General features: G+C 50.3%; 1 protein-coding gene across 1 annotated transcript in view; it reads left to right on the top strand.

Moving 5' to 3' along the window:
- Positions 1 to 18,294, top strand: part of LOC147082107 (mucin-17-like) — an 89,455-nt gene that overhangs the window by 53,447 nt on the left and 17,714 nt on the right. The window contains exons 3-8 of the mRNA XM_085980439.1: positions 1,823 to 1,941; positions 7,720 to 7,778; positions 9,904 to 10,025; positions 16,204 to 16,266; positions 16,963 to 17,125; positions 17,811 to 17,975. Coding sequence (XP_085836565.1) covers positions 1,823 to 1,941; positions 7,720 to 7,778; positions 9,904 to 10,025; positions 16,204 to 16,266; positions 16,963 to 17,125; positions 17,811 to 17,975 — 691 coding nt within the window. The remainder of the gene's footprint in view (positions 1 to 1,822; positions 1,942 to 7,719; positions 7,779 to 9,903; positions 10,026 to 16,203; positions 16,267 to 16,962; positions 17,126 to 17,810; positions 17,976 to 18,294) is intronic.

The raw sequence follows: 18,294 nt of genomic DNA, 5'->3' as shown, positions 1-18,294 counted from the left end.
TTTGTCCTTCAACCAGCAGTCCCTCTGGTCATGGGTGGATCTGCCGCAGCGATAACATCTCTCGAAACCCTGTGTCATTTCATGGGTGCCAAAGTCCTGTGGCTTTTGCTGTATCTCTGCAGCTCCTCTTGCTGCTGCTTCGTATGATACAGCCATACTGAAAGCCTTGTCCAGTGTTAAATCTTTCTCAGAAAGTAGCCTTTTCTGTGTTCTTTCACTTAGGAGACCGCAGACGAATTTGTCTCGAAGAGAATCTGCCAGTCCTGCCCCGAATTGGCAGTGCTTTGACATCTTTCTTAATTCGGTGAGGTAATCAGCGTTACTTTCATTCTTGTGCTGATTCCTCCTGAAGAATTTGAATCATTCCGCTATCAGCAGCGGTGTTGGGTTTAAGTGCTCCTGTAGGGTATCAACAATCTCTTTAAAATTCTTGTCCATCGGTTTGGCTGGAGTGATTAAGTTTCGTAACAGCCCGTATGTCCTTGCGCCCATTAGATTTAGAAGTACCGATGCCTTTTTATCATCCTCTATTTCATTCGCTGTGCAATATACCTCCACTCTTTCCACATATGTGGTCCAATCCTCTACATCACTATCGAAAGCAGTAATATTGCCAGTCTTAGGCATCCTGAAAAAAAAGGGCGCCTCCCGCGCTTTCCTTTCTTCCCTGCCGAGAAAAAATGGTGCCTCCCGCGCTTTCCCGCCGCTGCTGACAACGCTGTTCTCCGCGGTTTTTATTTATACAGATATTTTTAATAATTGGAGACTCGTTCCCGCCGGACTCTCTGGGACTTTTCCCTCCCTCTGCTTGGTCCGAACGCCGACCTGCTTTGCAGCGCTGGCCGTCTTCCGAGTGCTCCACCCTCCGTCTCCGTTTGCCTCCGCCTTCGCTGCTCGGCCCCGCTGCAGAGCCAGCCGATCGAGCCCCAGCCCGCCGCCCAGGAAGGATTATTGCAGTACCTGCCACCAGTCCGGCTAACTGGTGAAACCAGAGTTTTTTCTTTTTTTTTTCTTCGACCTTCGTCTGAGGAATCGATCTCCTTGAGGTGCTGCCGAATTGCAGGTAAGTCCGTTTCCAATTCGTCGCCACTGTTGTATCCGTGTGTTAATGGAGACACGGAATGCAGGAGCTGGTTTAACAGGTGTTTACTGAACAAAGTCTGGAGGTGAACTAAAAGATACAAGACACTATACAGGCTTATATAGCCCGAGTGGCCACTACCGGCATTACAGTACACAGGGGCTCTTAAAGGCACATATACCACACCTTAAGAAATGTAGGAAAAGTTTACACCAGTTTCACTGTGATCCCTAATTTGGAAATCAGTAAAAACTGATTTTAAAAGCTTCTAAGAAACTCTATTATCGGCTGGCAGTTTGACTGCTGGCTTGAAGCACTTCTGCCTTTCGCTGTGGTGCTCTGGTTCCACCTCTGAGGTATGTCTTTGGCAAGTTATCTCCAATCTTCTTTATCGACAGGCTTCTGTCCTTGACTTCTAACTAACACCTTGCATCTATTTCAGTATTACATTCTACCTCCTACGCTTCTACTAACTTGTCATAGAATCATACTGCACAGAAGGAGTTCCTTTGGCCCATCATGCCTGTGCCGGCTCTTTGAAAGAGCTATCCAATGAATCCCACTCCCCTACTCTTTCCTCACTAACCCTGCAAATTTTTACTTTTCAAGTATATATTCAAATCTCAAAGTTACTGTTGAATCTGTTTCCACTACCTTATCAGCCAGTACATTTCAACAACTCACTGAGGTAAGATCTTGCCTGATGAATGATTAATGAAACTGTATTCTGATGTTCTACAGATACTGTTGAAGCCAGCGTCAACGTCTCTGTCAGAATAACGAACCAACTGTATTCTAACAAACTGAAAAACAACAAGTCAATCGAGTTCAAAAATTTCTCACGTGAATTTAAAAAACAGGTTGGTGCCCAGAACTGCACGCTATACTCCAACAGTATCAGTCTTGTATCAGTTCAACATTGCTTTCACGTTCACTGCCCCTATGTATGCAACCTCATTTGACTTTTTTACTACCTTTACTGTCTAAATTCGCCCAGTCCGTTAAAGAACTTAGGCCTAAAAATTCAGTTGGTTGCACCAGCCGCTAGCGCCTTAAGAGGGCGAGAAGTGGGGCGCTAAGCGGCTAGCGACCGGGCGCGGCGCGATCTGTGCCTCTCGCGAAATTCAGTAACGATTTAGCAGCGGCGCAAAACCTTTGCGCGCGCTCAGCTGCGCGCGCAGATCCTGACGTCATTTCATGGTGCAACACCCTTTGTGCGCCCCGAACCGGAAATTCAGTGGTGCCGGCCTATTGTGCGTCTGGCGCCCCCGGCGACTGGTAAAGGGGAACGGTTCCCAGTCGCTGCGGGGCGCGGGGGGCACTAATTAAAGGGGACTCCTATTGCAGTATAAATGTCAGCCATTTTGCTCCACTCCTTCTTTGTGAGACACTGATATTTGGAGAGAGACAAAGGGAGAGAGCTTTCTGGTTTGAATCAACACTCGCTCAGGTACTTCTGGCTTCAGGCCAGAGCTTTGCACTTGTAATTAACTTTCAGTGCCATAGCATTAATTCGATACATCTAATGGGGGCTGCAATGGATGCAAACGTTGGCTTACTGCATTGCGTTCAAAGGGCTCAGAGACGCCGTGAGAGACTGCCAGTCATGGCCAGACGGAGGAGGGCCAACAGGCGTCGGCACAGGAGGCCTTACCCACCCAGGGTATAACGCCAGCAGTTCTCATATCTGAACATGTCTGAGGAGCAGTGTGTTCGGAGGCTGCGATTCAGAAGGGAGGTGGTCACAGAGATCTGCCACCTGCTTCAGAGAGATCTGCAGCCACAGCCGAGGAGCAGGACGTCTCTGTCGGTGGCAGTGAAGGTGACGGTGGCTCTCAACTTCGATGCCACCGGCTCATTCCAATCCGCTACTGGGGACATTTCCAACATCTCCCAGTTCGCGGTACATTGCTGCATCCGCCAGGTGACCAATGCCCTTTTCAGAAGGAGACGTCAGTTCATCTCCTTCCCCATGACCCTCGACAAGCAGCAAGAGCGTGCAATGGGATTTGCAACATTAGCGAACTTCCCAATGGTGCAGGACGCCATTGACTGCACGCATGTGGCTTTGCAGGCACCTCTCCAGAATGCCGAGGATTACCGCAACCAGAAGGGCTACCATTCGCTCAACGTGCAGTTGGTGTGTGACCACAGGCAGCTCATACTAGTTGTCAATGACCGCTTTCCAGGCAGCAGCCACGATGCCTTCATCCTGTGCCAGACTTCTGTGGCAGACCTTTTCCAGGCCCAGCCTCACCCACGAGGATGGCTTCTCGGGGACAAAGGCTATCCTTTGTGCACCTGGCTGATGACCCCGCTCCGTGCGCCCAGCACCCCTGCAGAACAACGATACAATGACAGCCATCAAGCAACCAGGAACATCATTGAGCACACAATCGGCATGCTCAAGCAACGGTTCCGCTGTCTGGATTGTTTCGGGGGAGCCCTACAGTACTCGCCTGAGCGAGTCTTCCATTTCGTTGTCGTGTGCTGCATGCTGCACAACCTGGCTATCCGCAGGACTCAGCCACTGCCAGCAGACATTGGAGGACCACCGGAGGAGGAGGAGGAGGCCCAGGATGGGAGGGAGGCAGAAAGTGCAAGGGCCGTCCGTCTGCGGCTTAATGCAACTCGGTTCTAGGCCCCCTCTCAGGGAATGGCTTGTGCCAATGAAGGAAGATGAATGTAGCCGCTCCGCAAGCCCTCAGCCGATCAAGGCAACCAATACTGCCAAAAGCAAACACGCACAGTGCGATTAAAGAAAATGTTTTACTCTTATAACTCTGTGCCCTTCCCGCATGACAAACTAATTCAGAGAAACCCCCCAAACAAAAACACACCAGTCTCGGCCTTTATATATAAAAAAGAAATACAACAGTCTCGGCCTGTTTATAAAAAAGAAATACAACAGTCTCGGCCTGTTTATAAAAAAGAAATACAACAGTCTCGGCCTGTTTATAAAAAGCAACAAAATTGGCCAGACCTTCTACTTTTTCACCTGCGAGGATGATCCGTCTCGCTTCCGGGCATGGCCCCTACCCGCCCTGCAGCTCCTCCTCAATGGGACCCCAGTGGCTGCAGCAAGGCTGGGAGAAGGCTGCTGAGGGTTAGTTGGTGAGACAGCAGATGCCCTTGGGGGTCGGCCTGGACCAGCTCTGGGCCTGGAGGGCCCGGCTGCGGACTGCTCCAACTCAGCTTGGGCGGCAGCAGTCTGTCCTACGGATGGTGGCAGCTGCAGTGGAGGAGTGACAGTGTTGGCTGTAGGAATGCTGCCAACCTGACAGAGCACAGGCACTCCCTGGTCGGCTGATTCACTGGCACTCGCACGGGCCAGCACTGCAGCATGCGCAGCAATCTGCTGAAGCACAGACTGCTGGGCTGCTGCGGCGCGGCGAGTGCCCCGGCGATGCCTGGCCGAGCCAGCGAGTGCGGCAGCAGTTAGTGCCCGTGTGGCCCTGGTCTGTGTCTGGATGACACCAGCCAGTGAATGCACGGCATGACTGAGCACTTGGCTGGAGGCCATCTGTGCTACCGCGAAGTCCTGCAGACTCCTGGCCTGTGCTGCCCCGAATTCCTGCACACTCCTTGCCAGTGACTCTATGGAGTCAGGCATCATTGCCACTGCAGCCATGAGCTCAGTGTGCCTGCGCTCAGCCTGGGCGCCCATTTCTGCTAGGAGCCGCACCTCCTCTGCGCTCACTGTAGCAGGACTGGAGGCCACACTCAACCTCCGGGGAGAAGGCCGCCGAGCTTCCCCACCTCTCCCGCGTTGCTGCAGCCCGCTGGTCCCCGGAGCATCACTCTCCTCCGACACTTGCCCCCTGCTCCCCTCCAGGGAAGACGCGTCCCCAGCATGGCCATGGGCTGCCTCGGCCGAGGGTGTCCCTGATGGGGCAGCTTCCTCTTCCTCCTCCTCTAGGTCTGAGTCCGACACAGTGCCAGCTTGAGGGGCTGCCTCCTCACCTGGCGAGTCACCATCTGAAAGCAGGGAGGCACAAGAGTTGCTTTAGAGTGAGGACATGACGGCAGCGAGGGAGGCATCAGTGCTGCTATGCACTGCATTGGTTCGATAGTGGCAAAGGATGCTGACGTGAGGCGCGGGTGGAAAGAGAGAGGTCCAAAAGGTGAGGACCTTACCATTGGTGCCCAGAACAGGGTCGGCATCTCTAGTCGCGACGGGGCCAATCAGCCGGCCTGCCATGATCTGCTCCACTCGCAGCTCTAGGTCGCTGAGATGCTTAATGTCAGGACGGCCTCCCCCGGTCTGGCGCTGCTGTCTCCGGTTGTGCGCCAGCTTGCCCTGCAAGAGAGAGGACGGCCTCTAAGTACAGTGTGAAGCCCTGATCTTGCCTGCACAGCCTCCCATGGTGGAATAGCCCTGGCAGTGTGAAGCCCTGATCTTGCCTGCACAGCCTCCCATGGTGGAATAGCCCTGACAGTGTGAAGACCTCATCTTGCCTGCACAGCCTCCCATGGTGGAATAGCCCTGACAGTGTAAAGCCCTGATCTTGCCTGCACAGCCTCCCATGGTGGAATAGCCCTGACAGTGTATAAACTCCTGAATATGCAAGTGCTTTTCATGACAGTCCCATAGCTGCTGGATGAGGGCTGGGCAGCCGGGCTTTCACGTCCCTTTGACCATCAACTGAGGAGCACATGCAGGGATGAGGAGGATACTGGAAAGGGTACTCACCCTGACAACCCGAGTGAGGTCGTTGAATTTTTTACGGCATTGGAGGGGAGTCCTGGGAACCACGCTGTTGGAGGCGACCCTGCTTGCCACCTCCCTCCAGGCTTTCTGATATTTGGAGGGCAGCGGCCTCCTGCCACCTTCAGGGAACAGAACATGGTGCCTGCGCTCAACTGCGCCAACCAGCAGCCTCAGGTCACCCTCGCCGAAGCGCTGCGCTCTCTCCTTTGGCTTCTCCATTCTCCTGGGCGTGGAGCAAATGAATTAGCACTGTTCAGGCCTTCCCTCAGGGCTGCAGTGTGCAGGGCGTGGTAGCCAAACAACTCCACCCTCCCCCTTTAAGTGCTGACCGGCGCCTGACTGTCTGCCTTCAATCAATAACTCGCCGCACCTGCGCTGCACCCGCCCTCGGTGGTAGCGCCCCGGATCGCCGGCTTAGCGCCTTATGATACTCGTGCATCGCCTGCTTTAGTGCTGCAGCAACCTCTTGGGGCGATGCAACTGAATATCGGCGAAGGTGGCGCTAAGTTGCACCGGGCGCAAAGTTTTGTGACCGCCCGGCTGTAGCGCCCCAAACTCGGCTATACCGAATTTCTAGGCCTTACTATTTAGCGTATACTTCCAGTAGCTTTTCTCTTTCCCCAAGATGGACTAAGTCACGTTTCTCTACATTGAACAGCAGCAGCCAACTATCCATCTATCCACTAAACTATCTAAGTCTTCCTCCAATCTTCTTTTATTCCTTTTCCTGGTTTGCCACTAATTTGCTATTAGCATACTCCAATATCATTCCTTTTGTGCCTAACTCCAAATCATTTATTACAACAACAACTTGTATTTATATAGTGCCTTCAAAGTAATAAAACGTCCCAAGGCGCTGCACAGGAGTATTTTAAGACAAAACATTTGACACCGATCCACATAAGGATAAATTAGGGCAGATGACCAAAAGCTTGGTCAAAGAGGTAGGTTTTAAGGAGCGTCTTAAAGGAGGAAAGAGAGATAGCGAGACGGAGAGGTTTAGGCAGGGAATTCCAGAGCTTAGGGCCTAGGCAACAAAAGGCATTATGGATTATTATGGATAGAAAAGAAATGAACTCCCATTCAAAAATAAAATCTAGTTACCCTACCTCTCTCTAGCCACCTCTCTATCAATGCAACTGCATTTCCTTTAATATCACGTACCATAATTTGCACTGAAGTCTCTCTTGTGGCCCCTTATCAAATGCCTTCTAAAAATCTATAGATACAACATCCAACCCATTCCCGCTCTCCACACACTGTGGTTTTCTGGGGGAAAAATCAATTACAAAAGTCAAGTAGACCAGGCCTTTCCAAATCCAAGGTATTGTCCCCAACTAACTCATTCCACTCAAGTGCTCAAATGTATTATGGACTCAAGATTTACCCTTAACCGAGGTAAAGCTGGCCACTATGCTTTTTGCCCCTTTCTTGAACACTGGTCTTATATTTGCCACCCTCCAATCCTTTGGCATAATTCTCATTTCCAAACCGCCCATGTCATCGGTGTACCTGGGGTACCTACTGAGTGTGGGGGCTTAGCATTAACAAAAATGGGCTCCGTTTCTAGGAAGGCAGCTCTCCTTACAGCAGTTGATTGCTTCGCACCAGAGGTGGGACTGCCGGAATTTTCAGCGGGTGATTTCACCCTTCCCAGTCCCAGCCCCACCCGGGATTTCAGGCTGCAAGGGGGCGGAGACGGGATCTTCCCACCACTGTGGTGCCCCCAGAAAACCCAACTCACCTTGAATGGGGGGGCGGGGGCGGGTGCGGGGCACAGAGACCCTGCATTAATAAAATCCTCCCCCATTCGTCACCAATCTTGGCCCCGAGTCTGCCACATAGATTACGGATTTTTGGGGGGTCACTAATGTACAATTAAATACAGGAACATTCACAGCTCACCCACTCTCTCTCTCTTTTTAAGATGGACATCATTTATAAAGACATAAAGGGATACCAGGACGTGAAGATTACAAGCATAAGGTAATATCATTTCAGCTTGTAGCCCCCCGGGCTGCTTCAAAAGACTTCTTAGTCAAGAACTGTACATTGTCATAACCAATGTTCCCTCTAATTTTTTTTGGGTGCATGGAACGGGTTGTGGGGCCCATTCAAAATTCTGCGCATGCACGCTTCTTTACATGGTGAAGCCAGCAAGCGGCTTGCGTGGGGCCTCGAGACCGCTGAGCTGCCGCGTGGCCTAACAGGAACATTCTCAGTAAAGGAAAGTAAGAGCTCGTATTTTGCAGCTTTCACTTCCTCAGGAAGTCCCAAAGCACTTCATCTCACTTTTGATGTGGCGTCACTGTTATAATATAGGCCAATACACACACACAGCAAGGTCCCACCAACAACAGAAAGCTTTTGATTCATGGATAACTATTGGCCAGGGCACAGAGGCAATCTCCCCGGCTTTTCCTCCAGTAGATGCCATGGGATCCTTTACTTCCATAGGCATACGGGGCCTCGGTTTAATATCTCATCCGATGGACGACACCTCCGACAGTGCAGCACTCCCTCAGTAACTGCACTGGAAGTGTCAGGCAAGATTTTGTGCTCAAGCTTCTGTGGTGGGGCTAGAGCCCATGACCTTCTGATTTCAGAGACGAGAGTGCTACTCACTGAGCCGAGCTTGTTCGAAAGCGAAAGGCTGAGGCTTGCTGCAGCATTTCACACAGATCGGATGCTGCGGGAGTGCTGCGTTGTCAGAGGTGATGTACTTCAGATGAGACATCAAACCAAGGCCCATTTTTGGTTCTGGATGTTGAAGAACCTCTGGCATTATTTGGAATAACAAGTCGTTCTCCAGTATCCTGACCAATATTCCGCCCTCAAAATCAATTTAATTGGCCATTCATCCCATTTCTATTTGTGGGGCTTTGCTGTGTTCAAAATGGCAACTGTGTTTTTCCAACACAACAGTCAATGCTTTCAAAATAAATCACTCCATATGAAGCCCTTCCAGACCTTTCTGAGAAACGTTGTTCCCTGGACACTTACTGGAGTTCTGACTCACTCGGGCAACTGTATCATCGCACTACGGTCAAATATAAGAAAGGCAGGGTGGTGGTCAGGTGGTTCTGGTACTTAGCCAACTACCCAGAAGTCGGGTGTTCAAATCCCACCATGGCAAATGTGAAATTGAATTTGATCAATCTGGTCGCTTGTGAGCTGGCACCGTGAAAGCTGCCGCATTGTTCGAGAAACCCAAACAGTTCACTGGTGTCCTTCAGGGAAGGGAAACTGCCAGCCCTTCCCCGGTCTTGCTTACGTGTGACTCCTCTCCCACACCACGTGGTTGACTCAATGCCCTCTAAATAGGCCGAGCAAAAGTCAATCAGTTGTAAAACCAATCACCAGAGAACCCAAGGATGGGCAATGAAGGTGGCATCGACCACTTCCTGAGAACAGGCCCGTTTAGAAAACAAACACTTCCATTTCAACAATGCCTGATCAAGAGTCCCAGCAACACCTTTACACGTTTCACAAAGAACTACTCTGAAACTGCTTGAATGTTGGGAAGGTGACCTCGGTGTCAGTTTGGCCAAGCGGGTTGCACTCTTGCTAATGAAGAGTGTCCCATGCTCAGGTCCCACAGTCCAACGCTCACGTAGTGTACAAAGACAGAGCTGATGAGGTCTGAACCTCAGCTTCCAGCTCCCTGGACATTAAAGATCTCATGGCGCCATTGAAAGAGAACCAGAGCATTGTCCTGGCCAATATTCCTTCCCTTAGACGACACAAGCCGTTTCTTTTTAACAGCTATCCAGCCATGCCCTTCATTGTTTGTAAGCCAGGCGCCTGAAATTTCATTGGGTTTAAATCACCTTCTGTTGTGTATGTAATATGTGTGCTACTTTGAACCTATGGACAGGACTGCACTACTTGTTGGGCGTAGTGATACGCAGTACCACTCCTGGCCATAGGGGTATAAATAGTACTGTGGGTACTGATCCCCCTCAGTTCCCGCCTGTGGGCATGAAGTAAAGACCTATGTGTAGTCCCTACCTCCAACCAGTAAAGACCTGTTTGAGTTATACGTTTAAGTCTTTGTGTTAATTGTTCAATACAATACACATACTTAACACCTTCCTATTTTGCCCCACAGCAATGGCAGCATCATTGTTGATCATGATGTAATTGTCACCAGCACAACAGACTTTTCTGACTTCCTCACTGACACGGTTCACAAAGTTGAAGAAAAGCTGAAAAGTACAAATTGCACAGGAGGTAGGAGTCAAACTTGAAGGACCAAGTGTCTGAGGTGCTCGTTTTTAAACTCTGTGTAGAGGAAGCTTTTGTACGTATGTAATCCGTGCTGTACCTGCCCTGGGAGTGTTTGGTGGGACAGTGTAGAGAGAGCTTTACACTGCATCTAACCCGTGCTGTACCTGCCCTGGAAGTGTTTGATGGGACAGTGTAGAAGGAGCTTTACTCTGTATCTAACCAGTGCTGTACCTGCCCTGGGAGTGTTTGATGGGACAGTGTAGAAGGAGCTTTACTCTGTATCTAACCAGTGCTGTACCTGCCCTGGGAGTGTTTGATGGGACAGTGTAGAGGGAGCTTTACACTGTATCTAACCCGTGCTGTACCTGCCCTGGGAGTGTTTGATGGGACAATGTAGAAGGAGCTTTACTCTGTATCTAACCCGTGCTGTACCTGCCCTGGGAGTGTTTGATGGGACAGTGTAGAGGGAGCTTTACTCTGTATCTAACCCCGTGCTGTACCTGCCCTGGGAGTGTTTGATGGGACAGTGTAGAGGGAGCTTTACTCTGTATCTAACCCGTGCTGTCAGGGCGAGGCTGGTTCTGGACCCAAGTGCAGAGACGAGGCTTGAGGCAGGTATAAAGTTCAAACAAAGTACTTTACTTAATAAACACAAAGATACAATTACACTTTAGAAGCTCTAACAAGCAACCACTTGGCACAAAGGCTTATCAAGACTGAGCACAGAGAAGGGGAAAAACAGAACTAATATACTACAAATCACAGGTGAAACTCATAAGCCCAATAACAGTCAATAAGGGATTTAACACAGGGGTAACCACTCATGAAGGTGCCACCTAGGGGTTACTAGGAGAACTAACCGGCACCCTCACAGGACCCCCTCCCCTAGGAACGGCTCCTGACGTTCCTCCTGGACGAGCAGGGTGGCGACGGTGAAAATCCCTTATGAGTTCCAGATCCAAAATGTCCCGGGCCGGAACCCAGGAACGCTCCTCAGGACCGAAACCCTCCCAGTCAACCAGGTATTGGATGCTCCTCCTGACCCGGCGACAATCAAGGAGACGACGGACCGTGAAGACTTGCTGGCCGTCGATCATACGGGGCGGGGGTGGAGGTCTAGCCGCAGGAATCAAGGGACTAGTAAGTACCGACTTGAGGTGAGAGACATGAAATGTGGGATGTATCCTCATCGATCGAGGAAGGAGGAGCCGGTAGGCCACCGGGTTTACTTGCTCCAAAATCCTAAAAGGTCCTATGAACCGGGGAGCCAACTTGTGGGACTCTACATGGAGCGGAAGATTCTTGGTAGACAGCCAGACCTTCTGTCCGGTCCGGAACCGAGGAGCTGGGCGACGGTGACGGTCGGCCTGTACCTTCTGCCGAGATGAGGCAAGCTGCAAGGCGGATCGGACCCTCCTCCAGGTACGACGGCAGCGTTGGACTAACCCCTGGGCAGCCGGCACTCCTACCTCCCTCTCCTGTTCCGGGAAGAGTGGCGGTTGGAAGCCATATTGGCACTCAAAAGGCGAAAGACCAGTGGAGGAGCTCTGAAGGGTATTATGTGCATACTCTGCCCAGACCAGGTACCTGCTCCAGGAGGAAGGATTGGAGGACACAAAGCTTCGTAGCACCCTCTCCAGATCCTGATTAGTTCTCTCAGTCTGGCCATTAGATTGAGGGTGGAACCCTGAAGAGAGACTGACGGAAGCCCCCAGGAGGGAACAAAAGGACTTCCAAAACCTAGATGAAAACTGAGGACCACGGTCAGAGACAACATCCAGGGGCAAGCCATGGAGGCGGAAGACGTGTTGGACAACCAGCTGGGCGGTCTCCCTGGCCGAGGGAAGCTTGACAAGAGGAACGAAGTGAGCAGCCTTTGAAAAGCGATCAACCACAACTAGGATGGTGGTGAATCCTTCAGATGGAGGTAGCCCGGTGATGAAATCCAGGGCGATATGAGACCAGGGACGGCTGGGAATAGGCAAGGGATGCAGGAGACCAAGCGGAGGTTGTTGGGATGTCTTGTTCTGGGCACAGACGGGACAAGCGGAGACAAAGGTCCGGGTGTCGGCTTCCATAGCGGGCCACCAGAACCTCCTTTTAAGAAACTCGAGAGTCCGACGGATCCCAGGATGACCCGTCAATCGAGAAGAATGGCCCCATTGAAGGACCTGGGCGCGCACTCGACTGGGAACATAAAGTTTATTAGGAGGGCCTCCTCCGGGATCGGCCTCCTGACGTTGGGCCCTTCGCACCACAGTCTCAATCTCCCACACGACGGGAGCCACGATGCAGGAACTAGGGACGATAGGTTCCGGAATCCGGTCCTTTTCCGAGGGGTCAAACTGGCGAGAAAGGGCATCCGGTTTGAGGTTCTTAGACCCTGGGCGGTACGACAGGAGAAAGTTGAACCGGTTAAAGAAGAGTGCCCACCTGGCCTGCCGGGGGTTGAGGCGCTTAGCGTCCTGAATATATATCAGGTTCTTATGGTCGGTCCAGACGACAAAAGGATGTTCCGCTCCCTCCAACCAGTGTCTCCACTCCTCCAAGGCCAACTTAACTGCCAAAAGCTCCCTGTTGCCGACATCATAGTTACACTCAGCTGGCTTCAGGCGACGGGAGAAGAAGGCACAGGGATGAAGTTTTTGGTCCTTGGGGGAGCGCTGGGACAGGACAGCCCCAACTCCAATATCCGAGGCATCCACCTCTACGATGAAGGGCAAGGCGGGATCGGGATGTATCAGAATGGGGGTGGAGGTGAAGCGTTGTTTGAGCTCCTGGAATGCCCGTTCTGCTTCAGAACACCAGCTAAACCGTACAGGCGAGCCCTTGGTCAATGCGGAGAGGGGCGCGGCAAGGGAGCTGAAGTTACGGATGAAGCGTCTGTAAAAGTTGGCGAATCCCAGGAACCGCTGAATCTGCTTAACCGACGTGGGACTCGGCCAGTTCAGGACGGCTTGAACCTTACTCGGATCCATCTGGACGCTTCCACCAGAGATAACGTAGCCCAGGAAGGTGACCTTAGTGACGTGGAATTCACACTTCTCGGGTTTGACGAAGAGACGGCTCTCCAAGAGCCTCTGCAACATCCGCCTGACGTGTTGGACATGCTGCTGGGGGGACTTCGAGAAGATGAGAATGTCATCCAAATAAACAAACACGAACTGATTCAGCAGGTCCCGGAGCACGTCATTGACCAGAGCCTGGAAGACAGCAGGAGCATTAGTGAGACCAAAGGGCATGACAAGGTATTCCCAGTGACCGCTCGGGGTGATAAAGGCAGTTTTCCATTCATCCCCCTCCCTAATGCGGACCAGGTTATATGCATTGCGGAGGTCAAGTTTGGAGAAGATGGTAGCTCCCTGTAGCTGCTCAAACGCTGAGAACATAAAAGGGAGAGGATAGCGGTTCTTAATCGTAATTTTGTTGAGCCCCCGATAGTCTATACAAGGTCTGAGACCGCCATCCTTCTTCTTTACAAAAAAGAAACCTGCACCCGCTGGGGAGGTGGAAGGACGAATGAAACCTGTGGCGAGGGCTTCTTTGATATATTCCTCCATCGAAACATTCTCAGGACCAGAGAGAGAGTAGAGCCGACCCCGAGGAGGGCTAGTGCCAGGCAGGAGATCAATCGCACAGTCGTAGGGCCGGTGTGGGGGGAGTATAGAGGACCGCCCCTTACTAAATACCGCATGGAGGTCCGAATACTCAGGAGGCACACGAGCAAGATCCAGCTGATCGGCTGGCTCGGGAGAGGAAGGACGAGGCAGACTAGGGAAGACCTTGAGACAGTTAGTTGAACATGAAGGGCCCCACTCCAGCACCATCCCAGTAGTCCAGTCAATATGAGGGTTGTGGAGAAAGAGCCACGGGTGTCCAAGAACGAGAGGAAGCTCAGGGGAATCTCTCAGGTGAAACTGCAGCAACTCTTGATGTCTCTCCCCCACTTGGACATGTAACACTCCAGTGATATGATGAATGTGCCCAGAACCAAGGGGCCTGCCATCAAGGGCCATGACTTGTAAAGGCTTATCCAGGCAGGAGAAAGGAATTTTCAGTCTGTGCACCAGGGTACGGTCAATAAAACAACCCGCGGCCCCGGAGTCAATGAACGCCTGCAGATTGAACTGCTTTCCCTCCCAAGAGAGACGAGCAGGAATCAGGGTTTGGAAGACAGAAGGGGTTTGATCAATCCGTATCTTCCCAATCCTCCTGGCTTGTTCCTGGAGCTCTGGGCATGTGGCTCTGAAATGACCAGACAGGCCACAGTAAAGACAACACCCCTCTCTCAATCTCCTCTGTCTCTCAACCTGGGAGAGCAGAGTTCTGCCGAGTTGCATAGGTGTCTCTTCCGTGCTAACAGGTGGACTCCGGGGTACTTGGAAACTCCTGGTCAGATCCGGAACACCAGACGATTTCACCCTTGTGGAAGTAGTGAATCTCCTCTCTCTAGCATGCTCCCGGAGGCGGTTATCCACTCTGACAGCAAGGGAGATGAGCGTGTCAAGGTCCTCCGGGATCTCTCTGGACGCTAGTCCATCCTTGATAGTTCCGGAAAGGCCGTAAAAAAACATGGAAAGAAGGGCCTCGGTGTTCCAGCGACTCTCCGCAGCGAGTGTGCGGAACTCAATGGCAAAGTCGGCTACGCTGCAGCCGCCCTGGCAGAGATTCAAAAGTCTCTTAGCTGCCTCCCGTCCACTCACAGGATGGTCAAAGACCTTGCCCATCTCAGCGGTGAAATCGACAACATCAAAGCAGACCGAAGATTGCTGCTCCCAGATAGCGGTAGCCCAGGCGAGAGCTTTTCCCGAAAGTAGTGAAATAATGAATGCTACCTTAGAGCGAGATGAATGGAACATGGAAGGTTGAAGTTCAAAAACCAGGAAGCACTGGGTCAGGAAGCCACGACACTTGCCTGGATCACCATCATAGCGCTCCGGCGCCGATAGGCGAGGCTCTCAGTAAGTCTGGCGATCGGCGACCGGTGGGGTAGCACCCAAAGGAACTGACCGAAGAGGAACGTCCCGAGCAGAAGCCACAGCAGCTAGGTGTTGAATGGTCTGAGTCCACGTATCTACCTTGTCCGAAATGCCTTGGAGAAGTTGCTCAAGGCGGCCGAGGAAAGCACCCTGAAGGGAGAGAATAGAACGAAGTTCCTCCATCACTGCTGGGTCCATACTGGCTCAGTCTTGCTGTCAGGGCGAGGCTGGTTCTGGACCCAAGTGCAGAGACAAGGCTTGAGGCAGGTATAAAGTTCAAACAAAGTACTTTACTTAATAAACACAAAGATACAATTACACTTTAGAAGCTCTAACAAGCAACCACTTGGCACAAAGGCTTATCAAGACTGAGCACAGAGAAGGGGAAAAACAGAACTAAGATACTACAAATCACAGGTGAAACTCATAAGCCCAATAACAGTCAATAAGGGATTTAACACAGGGGTAACCACTCATAAAGGTGCCACCTAGGGGTTACTAGGAGAACTAACCGGCACCCTCACACCGTGCTGTACCTACCCTGGGAGTGTTTGATGGGACAGTGTAGAGGGAGCTTTACTCTGTATCTAACCTGTGCTGTACCTGCCCTGGGAGTGTTTGATGGGATAGTGTAGATGGAGCTTTACTCTGTATCTAACCAGTGCTGTACCTGCCCTGGGGGTGTTTGATGGGGACAGTGTAGAGGGAGCTTTACTCTGTATCTAACCCGTGCTGTACCAGCCCTGGGAATGTTTGATGGGACAGTGTAGAGGGAGCTTTACTCTGTATCAAACCCGCGCTGTACCTGCCCTGGGAGTGTTTGATGGGACAGTGTAGAGGGAGCTTTACTCTGTAGCTAACCCGCGCTGTACCTGCCCTGGGAGTGTTTGATGGGGACAGTGTAGAGGGAGCTTTACTCTGTATCTAACCCACGCTGTACCTGCCCTGGGACTGTGTGATGGGACAGTGTAGAGGGAGTTTTACTCTGTATTTAACCTGTGCTGTACCTGACATGGGAGTTTTTGATGGGCAATGTAGAGGGGACTTTGCTGTGTTCCATTTCATAGCACTAATATCACTCGCCTTAGTCAGCAGCAAATTCAGAAAAGAAAACTCCAAGTCCAGCACAGTTGGAGTATTTATTATCCACTGATACTTCATGATAAGAAGTGATTCACATAATCTTGCATTCTAAACTGCAGCTGACTGCGATGGATTCGTATTCGACACTAGCCATGCAACAGTGCAAGACGCCGTTGTGACTGGTAAGGGGTGCAATCTTTTTACTGTTATTTATATTGTTGCAGTATTAATGTTGTGTTCCTATTAATGAATAACCTGTTAGGAAATATAAATCAATATATCTGCGCACCTTTTTTAATACTTTTGACATTTTGCAAATACTGTTTCCACTGACGGGTGAGTCGGTAAGCAGAGGACACAGATTTAAGAATATTGGGAGCACAACCAGAGGGGGAGAGGAGGAGAATTTTTTTTACGCAGTAAGTTGTGATCTGGGATGCGCTGCCTGAAAGGGCGGTGGAAGCACATTCAATAGTAATTTTCAAAAGAGAATTGGATAAATACCTGCAAAGGAAAAATTTGCAGGTCTATGGGGAAAAAGCTAGGGAGTGGGACTAATTGGAGAGCGCTCTTTCCAAGGCACAATGGGCCAAACAGCCTCCTTCTGTGCTGTAAGCTTCTATGATTCTAAATGTGACTGATACATACTAGATGTGAGACGTCTATAAAATATTTTAAATGTTATGTCTGCACGTACTTGCTGTCTACAAATCCTTACTTCCATTTGTCACGATTTTGCCAGACTTTTTGCACAAACTTTGTACAAATGTAGAAGTGGGAATTGATATTGTAAACAGTTGACAGGGAGTGATTGCAGATGTGAGATATTTAATGTATTAGAGCTCGATAATAACTTGTACTTATTTTACTATCAACAGATACGTGTGCTTCAAAGGTTCCCGAGAATTTAAAGCAGTATTATAAACTGGTTCTGACCAATACCAAGGCCATATGTGCTTCATTATGTAATTCAGCAAGGAACGACTCTGTGAAATGTGGGAATGGAAAGTGTGGAATGAAAAGTAATGGACCCATATGCTAGTAAGACTGAACAATCAACTAAGCCTTGCTTCTCATATCCTTATATACCTTTATAGCCCCGTTATAGTACACTTCAGTGCAGTACTGAGGGAGTGCTGCACTGTCGGAGGTGCCATCTTTAGGATGAGACATTAAACCGAGGCCCCCACCTGCCTTCTCAGGTGGATGTAAAAGATCCCATGGCCACTATATCAAAGATGAGCAGGGGAATTCGCCCCGGTGTCCTGGGCCAATATTTATCCATCAACCACCGTCACTAAAAACAGATTTTTTACTCATTATGTCATTGCTGCTTGTGGGATCTTGCTGTGCGCAAATGGGTTGCCATGTTTTCTATGGTACAACAGTTCCTATACTTCATTGGCTGTAAAGCATTTTGGACGTCCTGAGGTTGTGAAAGGCGCTATAGAAATCCAAGTGTTTCTTTCTATAAAGTATCATATTAGCCACTAATGTCCTCTAATTGAATAATGTGGCTCTAACTGAACAACTAGCCTCTACCTGACCCAGGAAATACAGCCATTACACTGTGGAGCCTCAAAAGGGACATGCCAAGTTAAGCATGCAATAATACATTGTGTGTTACATGGTATGAATCTCCTGTCCTCAGAACCTTGATGTACCATGAGCAATGGAATGGGATGTCTGCTAGTAATGGTAGATTTTTCTCTTCACTTCTTCCCAGCTGTGACATGACTCAAGACTACTGGTACTTTGGAGATTTCTGTAACATCCGGATTCATAAGAACGGTTTGATCGGTGGTTTATCAGTGACAATGATCCTGCTTATTCTGGGCGTTTTGGCCCTCACAATCTACCAGGTGAAGTTGCGAAAGGTCATGAGAAAAAGGTACGGTAAAATATGACCATCTAAATGGCTTTGTATCTTTGCCTTTCCTTGTAAAACTAAGTCGAATAGATCTTGAAAAACCCTGACAATAAAAAAAAGATTTAACAGAAACGCAAAGGGGGAAAAATTTGTCCCCTTAGCGCCGCCCGTTAGTGGCAGTAGATGGTGCTAATGCGACATTGAGAGCTGTAATGACAGCTCCTGTCGATCCCAGCGGCACATTCCAAATCGGGACCCCTGTAGCGCTGCCGGTAACAGCGATCGCCGGGGACTTCAACACCATGGAGATTGTGATGTCAGTATGTAACGCTCACTGAAC

Source organism: Somniosus microcephalus, unplaced genomic scaffold (genome assembly GCF_052327205.1).
Source record: "Somniosus microcephalus isolate GS21.2 unplaced genomic scaffold, FLI_Smic_1.0 scaffold172, whole genome shotgun sequence".
NCBI classification, from domain to species: Eukaryota; Metazoa; Chordata; class Chondrichthyes; order Squaliformes; family Somniosidae; genus Somniosus; species Somniosus microcephalus.
The sequence above is the reverse complement of the archived record's forward strand: the minus strand, read 5'-3'. Positions and strand labels throughout refer to the sequence as shown.